At 56.4% G+C, this 19,402-nt stretch overlaps 1 protein-coding gene across 3 annotated transcripts in view; it reads right to left on the bottom strand.

Moving 5' to 3' along the window:
• Positions 1-3,143: 3,143 nt before the first annotated feature.
• Positions 3,144-19,402, bottom strand: part of AHCYL2 (adenosylhomocysteinase like 2) — a 64,089-nt gene continuing 47,830 nt past the window's right edge. For all 3 annotated transcript variants that reach the window (XM_077783726.1, XM_077783728.1, XM_077783727.1), the window contains exons 7-17: positions 15,266-15,372; positions 13,466-13,582; positions 11,307-11,370; positions 10,402-10,490; positions 8,884-8,954; positions 8,670-8,764; positions 7,106-7,204; positions 6,435-6,503; positions 6,276-6,354; positions 4,902-5,022; positions 3,144-3,322 (exon numbers count right to left, since the gene is read on the bottom strand). In XM_077783726.1, coding sequence (XP_077639852.1) covers positions 3,316-3,322; positions 4,902-5,022; positions 6,276-6,354; positions 6,435-6,503; positions 7,106-7,204; positions 8,670-8,764; positions 8,884-8,954; positions 10,402-10,490; positions 11,307-11,370; positions 13,466-13,582; positions 15,266-15,372 — 918 coding nt within the window. In that variant the 3' untranslated portion in view covers positions 3,144-3,315. The remainder of the gene's footprint in view (positions 3,323-4,901; positions 5,023-6,275; positions 6,355-6,434; positions 6,504-7,105; positions 7,205-8,669; positions 8,765-8,883; positions 8,955-10,401; positions 10,491-11,306; positions 11,371-13,465; positions 13,583-15,265; positions 15,373-19,402) is intronic.

Below are 19,402 nucleotides of genomic sequence, written 5' to 3' on the forward strand. Positions count from 1 at the left end.
GGGCCGGGCCGGGCCACGCCCCGCCACGCCTATTGGTCCGCCGGGAGCGGGGGCGTGGCCTCAGGGCGCTCCCCCGCCTCGCCATTGGTCCGGAGCGGGACGGGGCGGGGCCCGGGGTAGCGGCGGAGGGGCCGGGATGATCCCGGGGAGATCCCGGGACCGGGGCTGGGCTGGAGGGGTCGGGAACGGGGGATGCTGGGGAAGGGATTCGTAGGGTGTCCCTGCACTGCTGGGAGGATGGAAGGAGGATTTGTAGGGTGTCCTTGGAGTCCAGAATGCTGCCATGGGGGCGTTGTGGGGTGTCCCTGGAGCGCAGGGGGCAGCAGGGCGGGAGCCGGGGTGTCAGAGGTGCCCGTGGGGTAACGAGGGGGTGGCCATGGATGGGCCGGGGGGCACCTGTGGGGCTGCACCCAAGGCACCCCAAGGCGTCCGAGCCCCGCCGTCCCCGTTTCGGTGCCAGGCAGCTCCCGGGGCCCTGGAGCAGGATTTCCATTCCCACAGCCAGTAATGGGGCCGGCTGGTTTTGGGGTGACTGTGCAGGTTTGTGGCCGGGGAGGTACCGAGTGGCCGATCTCGGTGCCCCTCATGTCCCACATCCCTTCAGAGCCTCTGGAGAGCTGGAAACGCCAAGGGTCGGGTCGGAATTTCCCGTGGCTGCAGCGAGGCAGGGCGGGAGCAGAGCAGATAACGGGATTGTTCCAGAGGAGATAACGGCACCGGGATCCTCCCCACCGCTTCCCAAGGACACAGCAGCCCAGGAGCTCAGACAGCTCCGGCTGCCCCAAGGACGCGGCCCCGGAGCCGCTTCCCCAGCTGGAATCATCTGGAAACAGCAGGAGCTCAAGGCTCTGGGGACAACCCCTCCCATCCCACCAGCATTCCTGATCCTCCTTGTCCCCCTCCGCCCCAAAATCCCGGTCTGCCCCCGCCTGACCCCAAGGACGCTCAGGAGAGGCTGAGTTTTCCAATGTTTTATTTGTGTTTTGAGATTACAGAGTCTTTATTGCTGATCTAATACAATCACTCAGACATTAATATTTAAAACATCCTTCTGAAATGTTATGGTTGCGACGTTTTCGTTTCCTCACTGCTGAGGACGACTTTTGTCTTATTATCTCTAAAGTTCAGAACAGAATTAATTTCCTTTATGCGATTTTGCTGGTGTTACCTAAAATCTCCTTTTTTCCTAAGTCTTGAAAAATGTGTTACATTTAAAAAAAAAAGAAACCAAACCCCATTACACGTTTAATTTAGAGATGATCATAGGATATGATTCCAGGTTGATTAGGAAAAAAGCCAAGCGAGCCAATAAGCTTTTACAGGAGAAGCAGAACATGGAGAAGAGCTTTAAAAATCGAGGTGGGAAAAGCCAGTTGGGATTTTAGTATTAATATATATATATTTTTTTCCTTCCTATCTACCTGGAAGATAAAAGGAGGTTAGAACAGGGCACGGAGGGATCTGGGGCTGTGCAGAGCAGGCACAGGGCGGGAGGCAGCTCTGGGGATGAGAGGGGTCAGGATGAAAGGGGCTTTTCCAGGGGGAAGTGGCTGTGCTTGGGTTGGGATGGGATTCCCGTTCTTCCCACAGCTGCATCTCCCCTGGGCCAGGAGCAGCTCCCAGAAAACAGCAGGGGCTGACAGACCAGGATCCAGCTTGGGGAGAAAGCCTTGGGTGTGATGTTTCAAAGAGCTCAGGGGATTCTTCCCAGAACATCTCGGGATCGGGGAAAAATGAACGAGCAGAGAGCGAGTCTGTGGTTAGCAATCAGTCTCCCGGAAGCTTCTCGAAGCCTGAAGGTCTCCACAAGGCCTTGGCAAAGCCCTGACGCCTTCCCAAGGCCCTCTTCAAGGTTTCCTCAAGCTCTTCTCAAGGTTTTCCTTCCTGATTTTGAGAGATTTCAAAGAGAAGCTTGGAATAAGCCGGCACATGGGAGCGTTTGCTCTGGAGAGGAGCGACTTGTGGCCAACCTGACTCCAAATCTCCTAAGAGCCGTGGGAAGGACGTGAGGATGCAATTCCTCCGTTTTCCCTTCCTTGTGCGTGAACGAGCTGCCACAAAAAAGTTCTCCATGATAGCAAAGAAGCCCAGGAGGACAAAACACGGATCTGCAGCCGAGGAGAGACTCCGGAGCCAAGAGGGAGGACAGAGGCTTCTGTGCTCAGGGGGCTGGGCAGTTTTATTTCAGCAGGATCACGTTCTCCACGAGGGACAGGAGTGACTCCGCGCGGACACCGGCACTTGGGGAGTCACCTTGCTACGGGTCACGCTGTCCTGTGCTCAGCTGGGACATCCTGGGATAAAACAGGGAACTCTGGCAAATTTAGTCTCCATCGGCTCTGACACGTCGAGGTGACCAAAGGGTTTCAGCGATGCTGAGGTGACCAAAGGGTTTCAGCAATGCTGAACTCTCCCCTCGCACGGAATCCGCGGGGGTCGCTCCGGCGGGCGTCTCATACATTCCAAAGGGGAATTCCAGATTCGTACAAATGTGAGCAGAAAACAAAACTCCGAAATTCAGCTGGAGAAGGACGTGGGTCCTCCCAGCCGGGCGGCCGGGCGAGCTCTGCTCGGCGTGGCGGAGCCGCCGGCGCGTGAGCAGCATCGGTGGGCGAGGAGCCCCTTCCAGCAGCGCGGGGCTGCCCCGGCCCCGCCGGGAACACGACTTTGGTTGATCCAGAGAGGTTGGCACTCGGAACGACAGCAGCAGGAAAACGCCGCGGGGCTGCGGCCAGGGGAGCGCTCGGGGATCTCCCCGGGCCGGCGCTGACCCTTGGGCACGGCTCCGGGCAGTGCTAAGGCGAGGTTCCCCGGCCGGGCACGGCTCCGGGCACTTCCAGAGCACACGGAGAGGCGGAGAGGCTTCTCTGCTCCCGAGGCAGCTCCGGAGCCCACGAGGAGTTTGGCTCTGTTGTCGAACGGCCGGGGATTCCCTGGCTGCCAGGCCGGGTCCCGCCGTGCGCGGGGGTGAGCAGGGATAAGGGACTATTCCACGGCTCGATTCCAGCAGCTTCCTCCTCGCCTTCCCCCTCCTCCCAGCCCCGAAAAAAGAACGAACCCAAAGAGGAAAATGAAAGGAACGGAAAGAAAATCCAGCGTCTCCCAGTCCCGCGGCAGGACGAACACCAGTGGCAGAGGCCACGTGAACAGTATCCTAATTTAATAAATAAATAACCTAAAACACACTGTCGACTATGGCAGCAAGCCCGGCTCTAGCGTGGGAAGCTTGCGCGGTTTCATCCTGTACAGTAGTTGAGAAAGACTCGGGTGCTTGTCGCAGCTCCTGGCGGTTCTCCGGGATGCGGCGGCAGGAACTCAGTATCTGGGGAAAGAAGGAAAAACGGGGCTTTGCCAAGTGGGGAAGGGATGAGGAGCTGCCCCGGCATCGCCACGGTGGATTTTGGCAGGGGGAGACGCCAAGGACAGAAATGGCTGAGGAAGGGACTCGGTCCTCGCCGCCCCCGAGGTGCCCATGGAAGTTGGAGGGGTTGTGGCTCCCCCTCAGCGCAGGAATTCCCGAGACCCTCGGATCCCAACCTCTCCAGGACAAACCTCGCTCCCAGCAAGGCTGGGCAGTGCCAGGCACCAAAACCGGGCACAGAGAACCGAACCAGAGGGAATCCCTGCACAGCCACGGGGAAGCACCAGGATTTTGCAATGGAAAAAAAAAGCTCAGGATCTGGGAAAACCCAGTAATCCCCAAACTGGGAGTGTTCCGGTGCTCTCTGCCTGCCAAGAAAATCCCTTTTCCAGCAGGAAAAGGATCTGGGCTTCACCCTCCCAAGCAGATCCACATTTGTGCAAAGCCATTTCATTTTCACAGTGGAAATTCAAGGCAGCGCTGGCTAAAAAATGTGGAAAGGGAAGCGATCCAGGGGCTCCTACTGAAAATTATGATTATTTTGGGGATCTGCCCAGCCTGTGCTCAGGAAGGAGCCGTGGAGCTGAGCCCGTGGGAGCAGCCCCGGGGCCGAGGCCGCTCTGTGCCACCTCATCCTCCGTCAAACTTTAAAAATAAAGCTGCCACCGAGCCGGTGGCATCGCGCTGGCATCTGCCACGTCTGGGTGACAGCTGCTGCCACGCACAAAGGGCTCCTGTCACCGCTCCGGCTGCGCCACCCCCTTCCTGCTGTCTGAGCAGAGACCTGGGAATCCTCCCAGGGTCGGAGTGGGGCTAAACCCCGGCCCCTCTGCCCCCACAGGCATCCCCGTGTGGGGCAGGAGAGGGCTGGGAGGGGACTGGAGGGGACTGGGAGGGGACTGGGAGAGGGCTGGGAGGGGACTGGGAGGGGACAGGACGGCACAGGAGGGGACTGGGAGGGCACTGGGAGGGCACAGGAGGGGACTGGGAGAGGGCTGGGAGGGCACAGGAGGGGACTGGGAGGGCACAGGAGGGGACTGGGAGGGCACAGGACGGCACAGGAGGGGAATGGAGGGGACTGGAGGGGACTGGGAGAGGGCTGGGAGGGGACTGGGAGGGGACTGGAGGGCACGGGAGGGCACGGGAGGGGACAGGAGAGCACAGGAGGGGACTGGGAGGGCACAGGAGGGGACTGGGAAAGGGCTGGGAGGGCACAGGAGGGGACTGGGAGGGGACTGGGAGGGGACTGGGAGAGGGCTGGGAGAGGGCTGGGAGAGGGCTGGGAGGGCACAGGAGGGGATTGGGAGGGGACGGGAGGGGACTGGGAAAGGGCTGGGAGGGGACAGGAGGGGACTGGGAGGGGACTGGAGGGCACGGGAGGGCACGGGAGGGCACGGGAGGGCACGGGAGGGGACAGGAGAGCACAGGAAGGGACTGGGAGGGCACAGGAGGGGACTGGGAGGGGACTGGGAAAGGGCTGGGAGGGGACAGGAGGGGACAGGAGGGCACAGGAGGGCACAGGAGGGCATAGGGAGGGCACCTGTAGTAGTTGGGTTTGAAAGGTCCGTTCTTGTTGAGCCCCAGGTACTTGGCCTGCTCGTCCGTCAGCTCCGTCAGGTGCGCGTCGAACGTGGGCAGGTGCAGGCTGGCCACGTACTCGTCTGCGGGAGGGCAAAGGGGGCCAGGCCTCGTCACAGCCGGGCACGGAGGCCACACGGGTCCCCCGGGATGAGGCACAGCCCACCTGACGTCTCTGGGAGATGTCACCTCACCCCAAGATCAGGGTAAGCCAGCCCTGCCTCAAAAACCCCGACTCCCACCAAAGCGTGCCCAGGGTGGCCGTGTGCTCAGAGGGGCTCTGCGGGCAGGGGTGAGGCCCATCCCCAGTGACCCAGCCTGGCCAGGGCCACCTCCCAGATGTGACAGTGACCCAGCCTGGCCCAGGGCCACCTCCCAGATGTGACAGTGACCCAGCCTGGCCAGGGCCACCTCCCAGATGTGACAGTGACCCAACCTGGCCAGGGTCACCTCCCGGCTGTGACGGTGACCCAGCCTGGCCCAGGGTCACCTCCCGGCTGTGACAGTGACCCAGCCTGGCCCAGGGCCACTTCCCAGATGTGACAGTGACCCAACCTGGCCAGGGTCACCTCCCGGCTGTGACGGTGACCCAACCTGGCCAGGGTCACCTCCCAGATGTGACAGTGACCCAGCCTGGCCCAAGGCCACCTCCCGGCTGTGACAGTGACCCAGCCTGGCCAGGGTCACCTCCCGGCTGTGACAGTGACCCAGCCTGGCCAGGGTCACCTCCCAGCTGTGACGGTGACCCAGCCTGGCCAGGGTCACCTCCCAGCTGTGACGGTGACCCAGCCTGGCTAGGGTCACCTCCCAGATGTGACAGTGACCCAGCCTGGCCAGGGCCACCTCCCGGCTGTGACAGTGACCCAGCCTGGCCCAGGGTCACCTCCTGGCTGTGACAGTGACCCAGCCTGGCCCAGGGTCACCTCCCGGCTGTGACGGTGACCCAGCCTGGCCCAGGGCCACCTCCCAGATGTGACAGTGACCCAGCCTGGCCAGGGTCACCTCCCAGATGTGACAGTGACCCAGCCTGGCCCAAGGCCACCTCCCAGATGTGACAGTGACCCAGCCTGGCCCAAGGTCACCTCCTGGCTGTGACAGTGACCCAGCCTGGCCCAGGGTCACCTCCCAGATGTGACAGTGACCCAGCCTGGCCAGGGTCACCTCCCAGATGTGACAGTGACCCAGCCTGGCCCAGGGTCACCTCCTGGCTGTGACGGTGACCCAGCCTGGCCCAGGGCCACCTCCCGGCTGTGACGGTGACCCAGCCTGGCCAGGGCCACCTCCCAGCCATTCCAGCCCAAGAGCCATGAGGAGAATGCAGCAGGAACATGGTTACCCATTTTTTTAGGCAGCAAGTACACGTCCTGCTTGTAGCGGCCCTCGGGAGCGTTGTACAGCTCTATCAGAGCCAGGGCCTGCGGGGAGGACACCGGGGTCAGGGGCTGCTGTCCCCCAGAGCGGGGCCTGCCCCCGGCCCAGCCCAGGCCCCCCTCACCTGGGTGGTGGCCGTGATGGACAGGACGAAGGTGGGCACGGTGGAGCAGCTCAGGTTCAGCAGGCGGCCCTGGGGAGCAGAATCTGGTTGTTAACAGGGCACCAAATCTGGTTTGTAACCCCACAGGAGGGACAGGGACTGCTGGAGCAAGGTGTCCCAGCTGTTTGTCACCTGCAGCGGGCCCCAAGGTGGGGCTGCCCTTGGGAAGTGGGAATCTCCCAGTGGGAGATACCCTGGAGTGGGATGAGTTAAAACAAGGGGTTTTTCTTCATCCCAGGAACCCAGGGGGACCTTGTGGCTCTGCACAAGTCCCTGCCAGGAGGGGACAGCCGGGGGGTCGGGCTGTGCTCCAGGGAACAGGGACAGGAGCAGAGGGAACGGCCCCAGACTGGGCCAGGGTGGATTTTGGGGAATTCCTTCCTGGAAAGGGTTGTCCAGCCCTGGCACAGCTGCCCAGGGCAGGGGTGGAGTCCCCATCCCTGGAGGGATTTAAAGCCCTGTGGATGTGGCACTTGGGGACGTGGGGCAGTGGTGGCAATGGCAGCGCTGGGAACGGTTGGACTTGATGGACTCCGAGGCGTTTTCCAACCTAAATCTGCGATTCCACGATTCCCTGAGCCAAATTCCACGAGGCCCAGGGACCCCTCAGCTGCAGTTCCTGCTGCTCTCACCTCTGCCAGCAGCACGATCCTCTTGCCGTCGGGCCAGATGACGTGATCCACCTGGGACCTGACGCGCTCCCAGGTGAGCTCGGGCGTGCGCAGGCTGGCCTGGAAAACGGGGAAACGTCACAGCAGCAGCAGAGCCAGCCCAGGAGCTCAGGAACGGGATGGAAAGAGGCAGAACCCCCTGCCAGCATCCTGGGAGTGTCATCTCCCCCAGACCCAGCCCAGCCCCCCGAGTGGCACCCCTGGGGCTCACAGCCTGGGCTGTTTGTATGAGCTCCATCAAAGCTCCACCACGAGTGACCAAGATCTGGTGAGGAGGATTCACCATCACCCCAGACAGTGTCACTCAAAGTGTCACCCCAAACTGCCCCAAAGCACCATCACCTCAGAACACCATTATCCTAAAGCCCAAAACACCGTTACCCCAAAGCACTCTGACCCTGAAAGTTACCCCAAAGCACCATCATCCCAAACACCATTGCCCCAAAGAACCATCATCCCAAACACCATTGCCCCAAAGAACCATCATCCCAAACACCATTGCCCCAAAGAACCATCATCCCAAACACCATTGCCCCAAAGAACCATCATCCTAAAACTCCAAAGCTCCATCACCTTAGAACACCATTGCCCCAAAGCACCATCACCCCAAAACACCATCACCCTAAAACAATCACCCCAAACACCATCTCCCCAAAATACCACCAGTCCAAACACCACTAGCCCAAAACTCCATCACCCCAAAATGTGTCACTCAAAGCACCCCCACCCCAAACACCACTGCCCCAAAGCACCATCTTCCCAAACACCATTGCCCCAAAGAACCATCATCCCAAACACCATTGCCCCAAAGCACCATCATCCCAAACACCACTGCCCCAAAGCACCATCATCCCAAACACCATTGCCCCAAAGAACCATCATCCCAAACACCATTGCCCCAAAGAACCATCATCCCAAACACCACTGCCCCAAAGAACCATCATCCTAAACACCACTGCCCCAAAGAACCATCATCCCAAACACCACTGCCCCAAAGAACCATCATCCCAAACACCACTGCCCCAAAGAACCATCATCCCAAACACCACTGCCCCAAAGAACCATCATCCTAAACACCACTGCCCCAAAGAACCATCATCCCAAACACCACTGCCCCAAAGAACCATCATCCTAAACACCACTGCCCCAAAGCACCATCATCCTAAAACACTGTAACCCCAAACACCATCACCCCGAAACAATCACCCCAAACACCGCTCAGCCCAAAACATCATTATCCTAAAATATCCTTACCCCAAACGCTGCCACCCCAAAACAGTCACTCAAAGCACCACCATCCCAAACCACCACCACCCCAAACACCACAGCCCAAAAGCACCACCACCCCAAACACCACCACCCCAAACACCACAGCCCAAAAGCACCATCACCCCAAACCACCACCACCCCAAACACCACGGCCTCAAAGCAGCACCACTCTAAAACAGTCCCCTCAGAGCACCATCACCCCAAAACCCCGTCCCCACCCCAAAGCTGCCACCCCAAGCCCCCCAGCCCTGCTCACCACGTCGATCTCGGTGTTGGAGTGCCCCATGTTGCAGACAATGCAGCTGTTCTTCATCCTGTCCAGATGTTCCCTGGTCACCACGTTCTTGTTGCCTGCCAGCACCCAAACCCGGATGAGTGCCCCGTCCTGCCCCGCCTCTGGGGCTTTCCCTCAGGCTGGGGTGGGGCCGTTTTGGGGTGTGAATCCCCTCTCCCCCCTCCTGGCCCCGTACCTGTGCAGGTGATGACGATGTCCACCTGCCTGATGACTTCGTTGAGCTTCACCAGCCGGAACCCGTCCATGCTGAGAGCAGAAACAGGGACAAAGTGACCCCAGATCCCCTTTTTATCTTCCTGATGAGCCACTGGGAGTTTCTGGGGTCACGCTGGAGGGTCTGGGACATTTGTGAGAAGAAGTGAGAAGGGATTTTGGGGCTTTCCCGTGTCCTGTCGGGGCCTTCTCATCTGCAAACCTCAACCCTTGGCCCTGATGGGTTTTTTAGAACTGTTCTTCCTGCAAGGAACATCCAGGAGCTGTGGATCCGCTCAGAATCCAGGTTGGGATGGATTTAGAGCATCCTAAAAAACTCCCCAAAGCTGTGGGTGCCTCTCACCACCCCAAAATCCTTATTTAGGCACCTGCAGAACCCTCAGAGGTGCCGAGCCCCCGGCAGGCCTGCCCTGCCCTCCCCAGCAAGGTGAGTTCTGGGATAACAAGGGCAGGGTGGGTTTTTTTGGGATCTGTTGACAATCCTCCCCAGAGCTCCTTCCTGTGCCTCTCACAAGCTGCAAAATCATAGTTGCTAAAAAAAAAAAAAGTCATTTTTTTCTGCTGCATGTCCCCGTTTCCTGAGCTTTTTCCCCACTGCAAGCTCCTCCTGAGAGGGGCCACGTGCTGCTGCTGCTGCCTCGTGCGGGGTCAGGGAAGGGACTGCTGGAAATTCCCAGCTGAGTAACCCAAAAGTTCATCAGCTCTGCTAATTAGAACTCGTTAGTCCGCTCACCATAACAACCTGGTGAGGAGCAGGCTGAGGGCTCTGGGTGTTTTTGGGATCCCACCCCTGGGGGTGCACAGGGAGGATCCAAAGCCAGCTGTGTGTGGAGGGATCGAGGTCAGGTCTCAGGGGGGGCTCAGCCTTTTTTGGGGTGTCCTGGTGCCGGTGAGGGCTCCCCAACACCCCCAGGGTGAGGTGTGGGAACAGCCCTGGCAGAGCCAGGGAGCAGCTCATTCCCAAAATCCTGGCAAGCCGTGTCCCAGCTCCTGGCTGCTGTGGGATGGGATAAACTGGGAGATGTTTTAGGGCAGGTCCCTTCCTGGGATGGGATAAACCAGGAGATGTTTTAGGGCAGGGAGCTGGGGGGCTGCTCAGGAACGTGGGGGGCTGCTCAGGAATGTGGGGGGCTGCTCAGGAATGTGGGGGGATGCACAGGAACGTGGGGGGATGCTCAGGAACGTGGGGGGCTGCTCAGGAACGTGGGGGGATGCTCAGGAATGTGGGGGGCTGCTCAGGAATGTGGGGGGCTGCTCAGGAACGTGGGGGGATGCTCAGGAACGTGGGGGGCTGCTCAGGAACGTGGGGGGATGCTCAGGAACGTGGGGGGCTGCTCAGGAATGTGGGGAGCTGCTCAGGAACATGGGGGGATATACAGGGAGCTGAGAGGATGCTCAGGAACGTGGGGGGCTGCTCAGGAATGTGGGGGGCAGCACAGGAACGTGGGGGGCTGCCCCGCTCGGGGGGCTGCAGCCTTACCAGGCCTGCAGGGCGCAGATGGGGTCGATCTCGGTGACGTAGACGATGGAGCCCATGGCCTTCAGGGCAGCACAGCAGCCCTTCCCCACCTGCAAGAGGGACGGAGCTCAGGGCGTCCCCACATCCCCAAATCCCTGCCCTGGGGCAGCCCCAGGCTCCCCAAAATCCCCGCTGGGCTTGGCCCCAGGGGTTGTTCTCATCCAGAACACCCCAAGGTCTGGAATGTGCAACGGAGATTCCTGTGATCCCAGAGAACCTTCCAGAGCCTCCTGCAGCCTTTGCTCCACTCAGGAAGCTTTAGGGGTAATTAACCTCGGAGGGTTAACGAGCTTTAACCTTTGGCCAGCACAGGCAGTGCAGGAATCAAGGTTAAAATGTTCCCAAAAATGTGGTTACAGCAGGAGAAACGGACCCATTCCAGCTGCTGGGGCATTCAAAAAATTCCAGTAGAGCACCCGCTGCCACTGGTGTGAACTGGTCCTGAGAAAAACCGGGAAAAAGGGAATATTCCCATGTGGAGAGAGGGTGGGTGAAGGGATAAATTAACATGAATTCTCTCTTGGCCACACTGGAATGCCCAGAACATCTGCAGAACCTCTGATTTTAGTAAAATCCGATTAAATATAATATTAAAATTCTAGAAATACGTGTTGTATCATTATGTGGCCATGCCAATATCCAAATATTAAAGATATGGAGAATATTTAATGTATTTTTTTAAAGATTCAGCTTTGGCATCTCTTTAACAATAAAGAAATGAAGAAAACTTTTGGTTTTTGTCGAACTCCTGCGCTTTGGAGGGTCCTGCAGGTGCAAAGACCCGGGGGTGGAGGAAGCTGTGCTGATTTTACACAGGGAATTCCCAGTGGGAAAAGGGGGAAAACTGGGAAAATGGAGCCCCTTACCTCCCCATAGCCACACACCACCACCTGCTTCCCTCCAAACATCATGTCTGTGGTCCTCTTCAGGCTGAGGAAAAAGGAAATAAAACCACAATTAAAGGTCAGAATTCCAGCCCAGCACTGAGAGCTGCTCCAAGGATGGATCCCACAGCTGGATCCTGCATCCCTGAAATTCCAGGGGAAGAGAAAACCCCAAAAGCACCTAAAAATTCCCTTTTCCTTTTGGAAGGGTGGGGGTTCTCTTGTTCTTCCAACAAAAGAGGATGGAATTTGGGTTTGGAGCTCTTTTCCTGTTGATTTTTATCCTTTCACCCTTTGTTTTGACACTCCCTGAATACTGAAGAGCCTCTCCACAATTACTTTAATCTGAATTTTTATTGTCAACCCCGAGTGCTCCCCAAGGAAGAGCCCCAGGAGCAGCAGGGGAGTGGGAACTCCGTGCCAGAATCCCAAAAGCAGCTCCCCCTTCCTCTGGCTTCCTTCTGCTCCCTCCCCAGCGTGTCCTACATTCCAGGCTATTTTTAGCTCTGGAGTAAATAGGTTAGCAGTGCAGGGAAGGTGAAATTCCCTCCTTTTTCCAGGAAAATCCAGCTGAAACCCACAGCAGCTTTAAGGCACCTCTGCTCTCATCTGCCCTGACCCCGTCTCCAATTCCTGCACCAGGCTGAACCCAAATCCCAGCTTACTCTTCAAGGTGTTTCCATGGAATCCCAGGAATTTTGGGGTTGGAAAGAACCTTAAATCCCATCCCATCCTATCCCATGTCCATGTCCATCCCACTGTCCCAGGCTGCTCCAGCCTGGCCTTGGACATTCCGGGGATCCAGGGGCAGCCCCAGCTACTCTGGGAATTCTGCTCCCATTATTTCACCCCCCTCATGATTCCCATTCCTTGGAGAGGCTGCTGCACACCCCAAATTCACGGATTGTTCATGGATTGTGCCACAAACGATGTCACAGCAAGGACAAAACCTGTCCCAGCCTCACTTGGCCATGAAGGAATTTGGGGCTGGAGGGACACGGACACCCAATTCCATGAAAAGAAAGGGAATGAAGAACTGGAGAGAAAAAATCCCTGTGGGATTCCTCCTCATTCCCAGTGGGATTCCTCCCTGCTTCCCATGGGGATTCCTCCCCATTCCCATGGGGATTCCTCCCGGTTCCCTGTGGGATTTCTCCTCCTTCCCCATAGGATTCCTCCCTGTTCCCATGAGGATTCCTCCCCATTCCCTGTGGGATTCCTCCCTGTTTCCCATGAGGATTCCTCCCCGTTCCCCATGGAATTCCATTCTGTTTCCCATGGGAGTTCCTCCCCATTCCCCATGGGAACTCCTCCTCATTCCCTGTTCCCTGTGGGATTCCTCCCCATCGCCAGTGGGATTTCTCTCCATTCCCTATAAGAATTCCTCCCTGTTCCCTGTAGGATTCCTCCCCATTCCTTGTGGGATTCCTCCCGATTCCCTGTGGGGATTCCTCCCGATTCCCTGTGGGGATTCCTTCCTGTTCCCATGAGGATTCCTCCTTGTTCCCTGTGGGATTCCTCCCCATTCCCTGTAGGAATTCCTCTCTGTTCCCCGTGGGATTCCTCCCCGTTGTTCCCCATGGGATTCCTCCCCATTCCCCGTGGGATTCCTCCCCGTTGTTCCCCGTGGGATTCCTCCCCATTCCCTGTTGTTCCCCGTGGGATTCCTCCCCATTGTTCCCTGTGGGATTCCTCCCCATTCCCTGTTGTTCCCCGTGGGATTCCTCCCCGTTGTTCCCCATGGGATTCCTCCCTGTTCCCTGTAGGATTCCTCCCCGTTGTTCCCCATGGGATTCCTCCCCATTGTTCCCCGTGGGATTCCTCCCCATTCCCTGTAGGAACTCCTCCCCGTTCCCCGTTGTTCCTCGTGGGACTCCTCCCCATTCCCCGTGGGATTCCTCCCCGTTGTTCCCCGTGGGATTCCTCCCCGTTCCCGTGGGATTCCTCCCCGTTGCTCCCCGTGGGATTCCTCCCCGTTCCCGTGGGATTCCTCCCCGTTGCTCCCCGTGGGATTCCTCCCCATTCCCTGTTGTTCCCCGTGGGATTCCTCCCCATTCCCCGTGGGATTCCTCCCCGTTGTTCCCCGTGGGATTCCTCCCCGTCCCCGTGGGACTCCTCCCGCTCCCGAGGGTCCCGCTCACCCGTCCAGGATGGACTCCCGGCAGCAGTAGAGGTTGTCGAACTTCTGCTTGGTGACGGAGTCGTTGACGTTCATGGCTGGCACGCAGAGCTTGCCCGCCTTGGAGAGCTGGTACAGCCTGGCACGGGCACGGAACCGGGCATTATCCCCCGGGAATTCGCCCTGCCCTCGGGGCTTTGGGCTGGAAGGGGCCTTAAGGATCTTCCTGGCCATGGGCAGGGGCACTGGGCACTGTCCAGCCTGGCCTGGGACATTCCAGGGATCCAGGGGCAGCCCCAGCTGCTCTGGCAATCCCAGCCCAGCCAGGAATTCCTCATTCCCAAATCCCATCCATGGCTGCCCTCTGGCAGTGGGAGCCATTCCCTGGGTCCTGTCCCTCCATCCTTGTCCCCGGTCCCTCTGCAGCTCTCCTGGAGCTCCTGGAATGTGCTGGAAGCTCTCCCTGGATCCTTCCCTTCTCCAGGAGAACATTCCCAGCTCTCCCAGCCTGACACTGGATCCATCTCCTCTCCAAGAAATTCATGGACCCAGGGGCTTCACTTGGAATCTCAGGAAACCATGAAGGGTCTCCCTTCCCTTTCCCTCTCTTTTCTATCCCCATTTTCCATAAAAATCCCTTGGGATGGATCCTGAGTGTCCCAAATCCCAGAATCCTGGACCAGTTTGGGTGGGAAGGGACCTCAGAGCTCATTCCAGGGCCACCTGCCATGATCTCAGGCTGCTCCAGCCTTTCCTGGGACATTGCAGGGATCCAGGGCAGCCCCAGCTGCTCTGGCAATCCCAGCCCAGCCAGGAATTCCTCATTCCCAAATCCCATCCATGGCTGCCCTCTGGCAGTGGGAGCCATTCCCTGGGTCCTGTCCCTCCAGGCTTTTCCCAAATTTCAGCTCTCCTGGAGCCCCTTCAGGGCCTGGAATGTGCTGGAAGCTCTCCCTGGATCCTTCCCTTCTCCAGCATCCCCCTGCTCTCAGCTCTGGGCACAGACTTGACTCCCCGGAGCAGGAAAATCACTAAAAAATGGATTTAAACCCCTCACTGTGCCTCTTCTTTCCAGAGAGTCTGGAAATCCTGCTCCAGCCCTTGGGAAGGAGAACCTGCCTTTGGAGAAACCTCTTCTTCCCACCCTGGGATTTCGGATCCTGGAAATATCACCAGTCCTTCCTTCTCCTGAGCCACTGGTGCAGAGCTGGAGCCACTTCCCTGTTCCACACATTTCATTTCCCTGTTCCAGGAGCTGCCTGATCCTCTGGCCAAGCTCTGATGAGCTCAGAGCTGCAGCCAAGCCTTTTCCCCTGTGAGAACTCAGCAAAAGGTGCTGCTCTCCTCAGTTCCCTGCTTCCCGGCACCTGGGATGGGATGAATTCCATGGAAAAGCTCCTCTGACACCTCCCAAGCCCCAGAGCCGCTCCCAGCCCAGCTCTGCTCCTGCCAGGCACCGAGGGATTTCACTCACCCCTCTCCGAGCTTCTCAACAACTCAGTTCCTCTTCCCAAATCTCACCTCTTCCCACGGATTTAGGGGAGGGCTGTGCTCTGGGCTTCCTCCTCTTCCACCTCCCACAGGAGGCGAGAGCCTCTCCTCCCCTCCCACCCCACACCTGGACACCCTCCCACCCACGGGAGAGGCTCCTGCTGCTCCCTGGGGCTCAGAGCAGTTCCAGGGTCCTGCTGGATTTAAACTGCTCAGGATTTAAACTGCTCAGGATTTAAACTGCTCAGGATTTAAAGCAGTTTCCACAAGCCAGGCCCAGGCTGGGGGAAAAGCCGAGCTCAGCTCTGGGGGACTGGGCTTTGTCCCAAACCTGTGGACCCCGGTGACGCTCTCCTCCACAATGCCCTTGATCTTCTTGAACATGTTGGGGTATTTCTTGTAGATCCAGTGGGTGAGATCTCCCCCATCATCCAGGATCTGGAATAGAAACAGCCACGGAGTCACCCGGGGCCGGCAGGGAGCCACGGAGCCGCTGCTGGAATGGAAACGTTGGAGGTGAGTGAGGAGAGGAACCCTCTGGAAAACTGCCTTGGGAAGGGCAGGCAGGAGAACAGCTCAGGCCCAGAAACCTCAGGGTGCCAGGGAAAAGAGAGGTCCAAGAGCTTGGCCAGTTTATGAGTATGGAACACCTGGAATGGCACCCAGGGAGAAAGAAGAAGAGGAAAAGGCAGAAGAAAAGGAAAAAACCCAAATGTGGATTTTGCCACGTCCTCCTGCCCCCAGCAGGCCCCGGTGGCCTGGGCAAGGTGGGAAGTGTGAGAACGCTGCTGGATTCCAGGGAAAACAGGGAGCAGATGTCACCCAGGGCAGGGGAAGTGTCCAGGGGCTGCACAGGGTGACAGCACAACGGCCACCGTCAGCCTCAGAGTCACCATCACCATCATCATCATCATCATCACCATCATCCTCATCACCATCATCATCATCCTTGCATATTCCACACACTGATGTCAAAGACTTTTCATTGTATCATCATCATCATCATCACCATCATCATCATCATCATCATCCTTGCATATTCCACACACTGATGTCAAAGACTTTTCATTGTATCATCATCATCATCATCACCATCATCATCATCACCATCATCATCATCATCCTCATCCTTGCATATTCCATACACTGATGTCAGACTTTTCATTGTATCATCATCACCATCATCACCATCATCATCATCATCATCATCATCATCATCATCATCATCATCCTCATCCCACTCTTTGCACATTCCTTAAACCAAAGACTTCTCACTGCATCCTCCTCTTCCTCCTCCTCCTCCTTTTCCTCCTCCTCCTCCTCTTTCCATATTCCATACACTGAGGTCGAAGACTTCTCACTTCTTCATCATCATCATCATCATCACCATCACCATCATCCTCATCCTTGCATATTCCACATACAGATGTCAAAGACTTTTCATTGTATCATCATCATCATCATCATCATCATCATCCTCATCCAACTCTTTGCACATTCCCTAAACCAAAGACTTCTCACTGCATCCTCCTCCTCTTCCTCCTCCTCCTCTTTCCATATTCCATACACTGAGGTCAAAGACTTCTCACTTCTTCATCATCATCATCATCACCATCTTCCTCCTCTTCTTTGCATGTTCCCTACTCCAAGGCAAGGAATTCCAACTCCATCATCATCCTCATCTTTGCACATTCCCTACACCAAAGTCAAAGACCTTCTCACTGCATCATTGTCCTCCTTTACCTTCTCCTCCTCCTCAAAGATTTCTCACTTCACCACCATCATCATCCTCATCCCTGGCCCGAGGCCGCTGGATCCCTTCCCGCGGGATCCCGGAGAGGTTCAGGGGTTCCCTCACCGCTGTCCTGAGGCCAGGGAAGGGGCCCTGCCCGGAGGCATCTCCCAGCTCATCCCCACCCCACAGCAGCCAGGAGTTTAGGGACGTGTCCTGCAGGGATTTAGGGAATTCTGGGCGTCCCAAAATCCCGAGGCTGGGTGGAAGCAGCTGGAGCTGGGCGGGGACCCTGCGGAGCCTTCCCGGGAAACGGGAACACCCCTGGCTCAGGGGTGACATTCCCAGCTCTGCCGGTCACGCCGCCAGCCATGGCCGCAGAGCTCCTTGGGAACGTTCTGCTCCCTCCTTTTCCGGAATGTGGGAATTGCTGGAATTCCTGCTGCTCCACGGGCGTCCTCCAGGAGTCTCCAGGGAATCCATCCCCGGCTCCGTGTCCCATCCACGGGCTGGGAAGGGTTAAGGGGAACCCGGAGGAATTTGGAATTCAGAACTGGGAATTCCCTGGACTCTTCGTTGGATGAATCCCAGTTTAGTGGAGGGAGGTTTGATGTTTAATCCTCTTCCAAGAGGGAATCCGGCCCTTGGCATTCCCCCATTCCCGGGAGAGCTGGGGATGGAAACGCCACGGAGGAGATCCCAGAGGGGCTGGGAGGTCACCTTGGTGTGGCACCCCCAGATATCCTACAGCCCATCCCACATTCCTGCAGTTTTCCCAGTTTCTTGAAGCTTTGGCCTCGTTCCTATTCTTCCATGCAGGTTTAGGTTGGTTTTTTTTTTTTTTTTTTTTGGGGAAAAAAACAGTTTATTTGAGATGGAAATAATTTTTCCCAGAGAAAAGCAGCCTTGGCAGGTACCTGGAACTCCTCTCCAGGTCACCAACTCCCTCCCAAGGTTTTCTCCAGCAGAAAATCCCTGGAGAGGCTCTTCCATGAAGGAAACCTCGCAGATTCCATGTTTTCCAGGAAAAAAAAAAAAAAATCCTTTTTCTGAACCACTCCTGTCCAGAAGGAGCCTTCCCCTGAAGGCCAGAATTCCCAGAGCCATCCCATGAAGGATTCCCAGAAGGGAATGGCCATGAACTGGCCCCATGTCCAAGGAACAGGGAGCAAGGATGGGAAAAATGAGGGTGGCACAGAATTCCCAGAGCAGCTGGGGCTGCCCCTGGATCCCTGGAATGTCCCGGGCCGGGCTGGATGGGGCTGGGAGCACTGGGACAGTGGGAGGTGTCCCTGTGGAATGGGATGGGATCGAAATCCCTCCCAACCCAAACCATTCCATAATTCCCTGACTTTAAGATCCATCTCACACCCTGTTCCTCACCCAGCATCCTATTTCTTCTCTCTAAAGCCATTTATAATAATTTTTCATCTCTAAAACCATTTAGAATCATTTCTTATCTCCAAAAATCCAGCAAAATCTCAGGGAACAGCTCCAAGGTCCCGGTGCTCCCTCCATCATTTCCATGCTCCAGGAGCAGGTCTGGAAACAGTCCCAGGATGAAGAGATCCCGGGAAAGCCAAATCCACATTTTGCTCCAAAAGTGGCATTTTTTGGGCAGGAAACGATTCCTCAGAGAGCAGAACAAAGCTGCTCCCAGCTCCAGACTCAGTCTGATACCTCGGGGCTGGATTTTTTTTTGACATTCCCAGTTCTTTTTAGAGGCGACAGCGACGGGAAGGGACAAAAATCCCACCTCAAACGAGCCAATATTGGCAAAATCCCAACTCAGAGCCACGTTTCCACCTTCGGCCACGTCTCGTATTTAAATCAGGAGCTCCAGGGCCCGAAATCCCTGGGGAAATGTGGTGAAAAAAGCACATCTGACAGCTGGAAAGGATTCTGCTCTCCCCGCTCCAGGTGCTCTGTTTTCCCTGGAATCAAGGGCGGGATAAAAAGGGAGCCGGGTGCCTGAGGTTTGTGTGGGTTCAATTTTGGAAGCGCCGAAAGCAAACCTCGCCTGGTGAGATCCAGGAGATTTTAGGTGGCCTTCCCTTCCCTCTCCAGGAGGAATTCCCCAGAAAATCCAGGAATTCTCTATAAAATCCAAGAGGAATGACTTATGAAATGAAGTAGGAATTCTCTATAAAATGCAGGAGGAATTCCCTATAAAATCCAGGAATTCCCCATAAAATCCAGAAGAAATTCCCTATAAATGCAGGAGGAATTCCCTATAAATGCAGGAGGAATTCCCTATAAAATGCAGGAGGAATTCCTTATAAAACGAAGTAGGAGTTATCTGTAAAATGCAAGAGGAATTCTCTATAAAATGCAGGAGGAATTCCCTATAAAATTCAGTAATTCCCTATAAAATCCAGGAGAAATTCCCTATAAAAACCAGGATGAGTTCCCTATAAAACAATGTAGGAATTTGCTATAAAATGCAGGAGGAATTCCCTATAAAATGCAGGAGGAATTCCTTATAAAACGAAGTAGGAGTTATCTATAAAATGCAAGAGGAATTCCCTATAAAATCTAGGAGGAATTCCCTATAAATCCAGAAATTCCCTATAAAATGCAGGAGAAATTCCCTACAAATTCCAAGAGGAATTCCCTATAAAATGCAGGAGGTATTCTCTATAAAATGCAGGATAAATTCTCTATAAAATCCAGGATAAATTCTCTATAAAATCCAGGATGAACTCCTTATACAACTAAGTAGGTCCCCGTAAAATG

The sequence above is a fragment of the Lonchura striata genome, chromosome 5, assembly GCF_046129695.1.
Source record: "Lonchura striata isolate bLonStr1 chromosome 5, bLonStr1.mat, whole genome shotgun sequence".
NCBI classification, from domain to species: domain Eukaryota; kingdom Metazoa; phylum Chordata; class Aves; order Passeriformes; family Estrildidae; genus Lonchura; species Lonchura striata.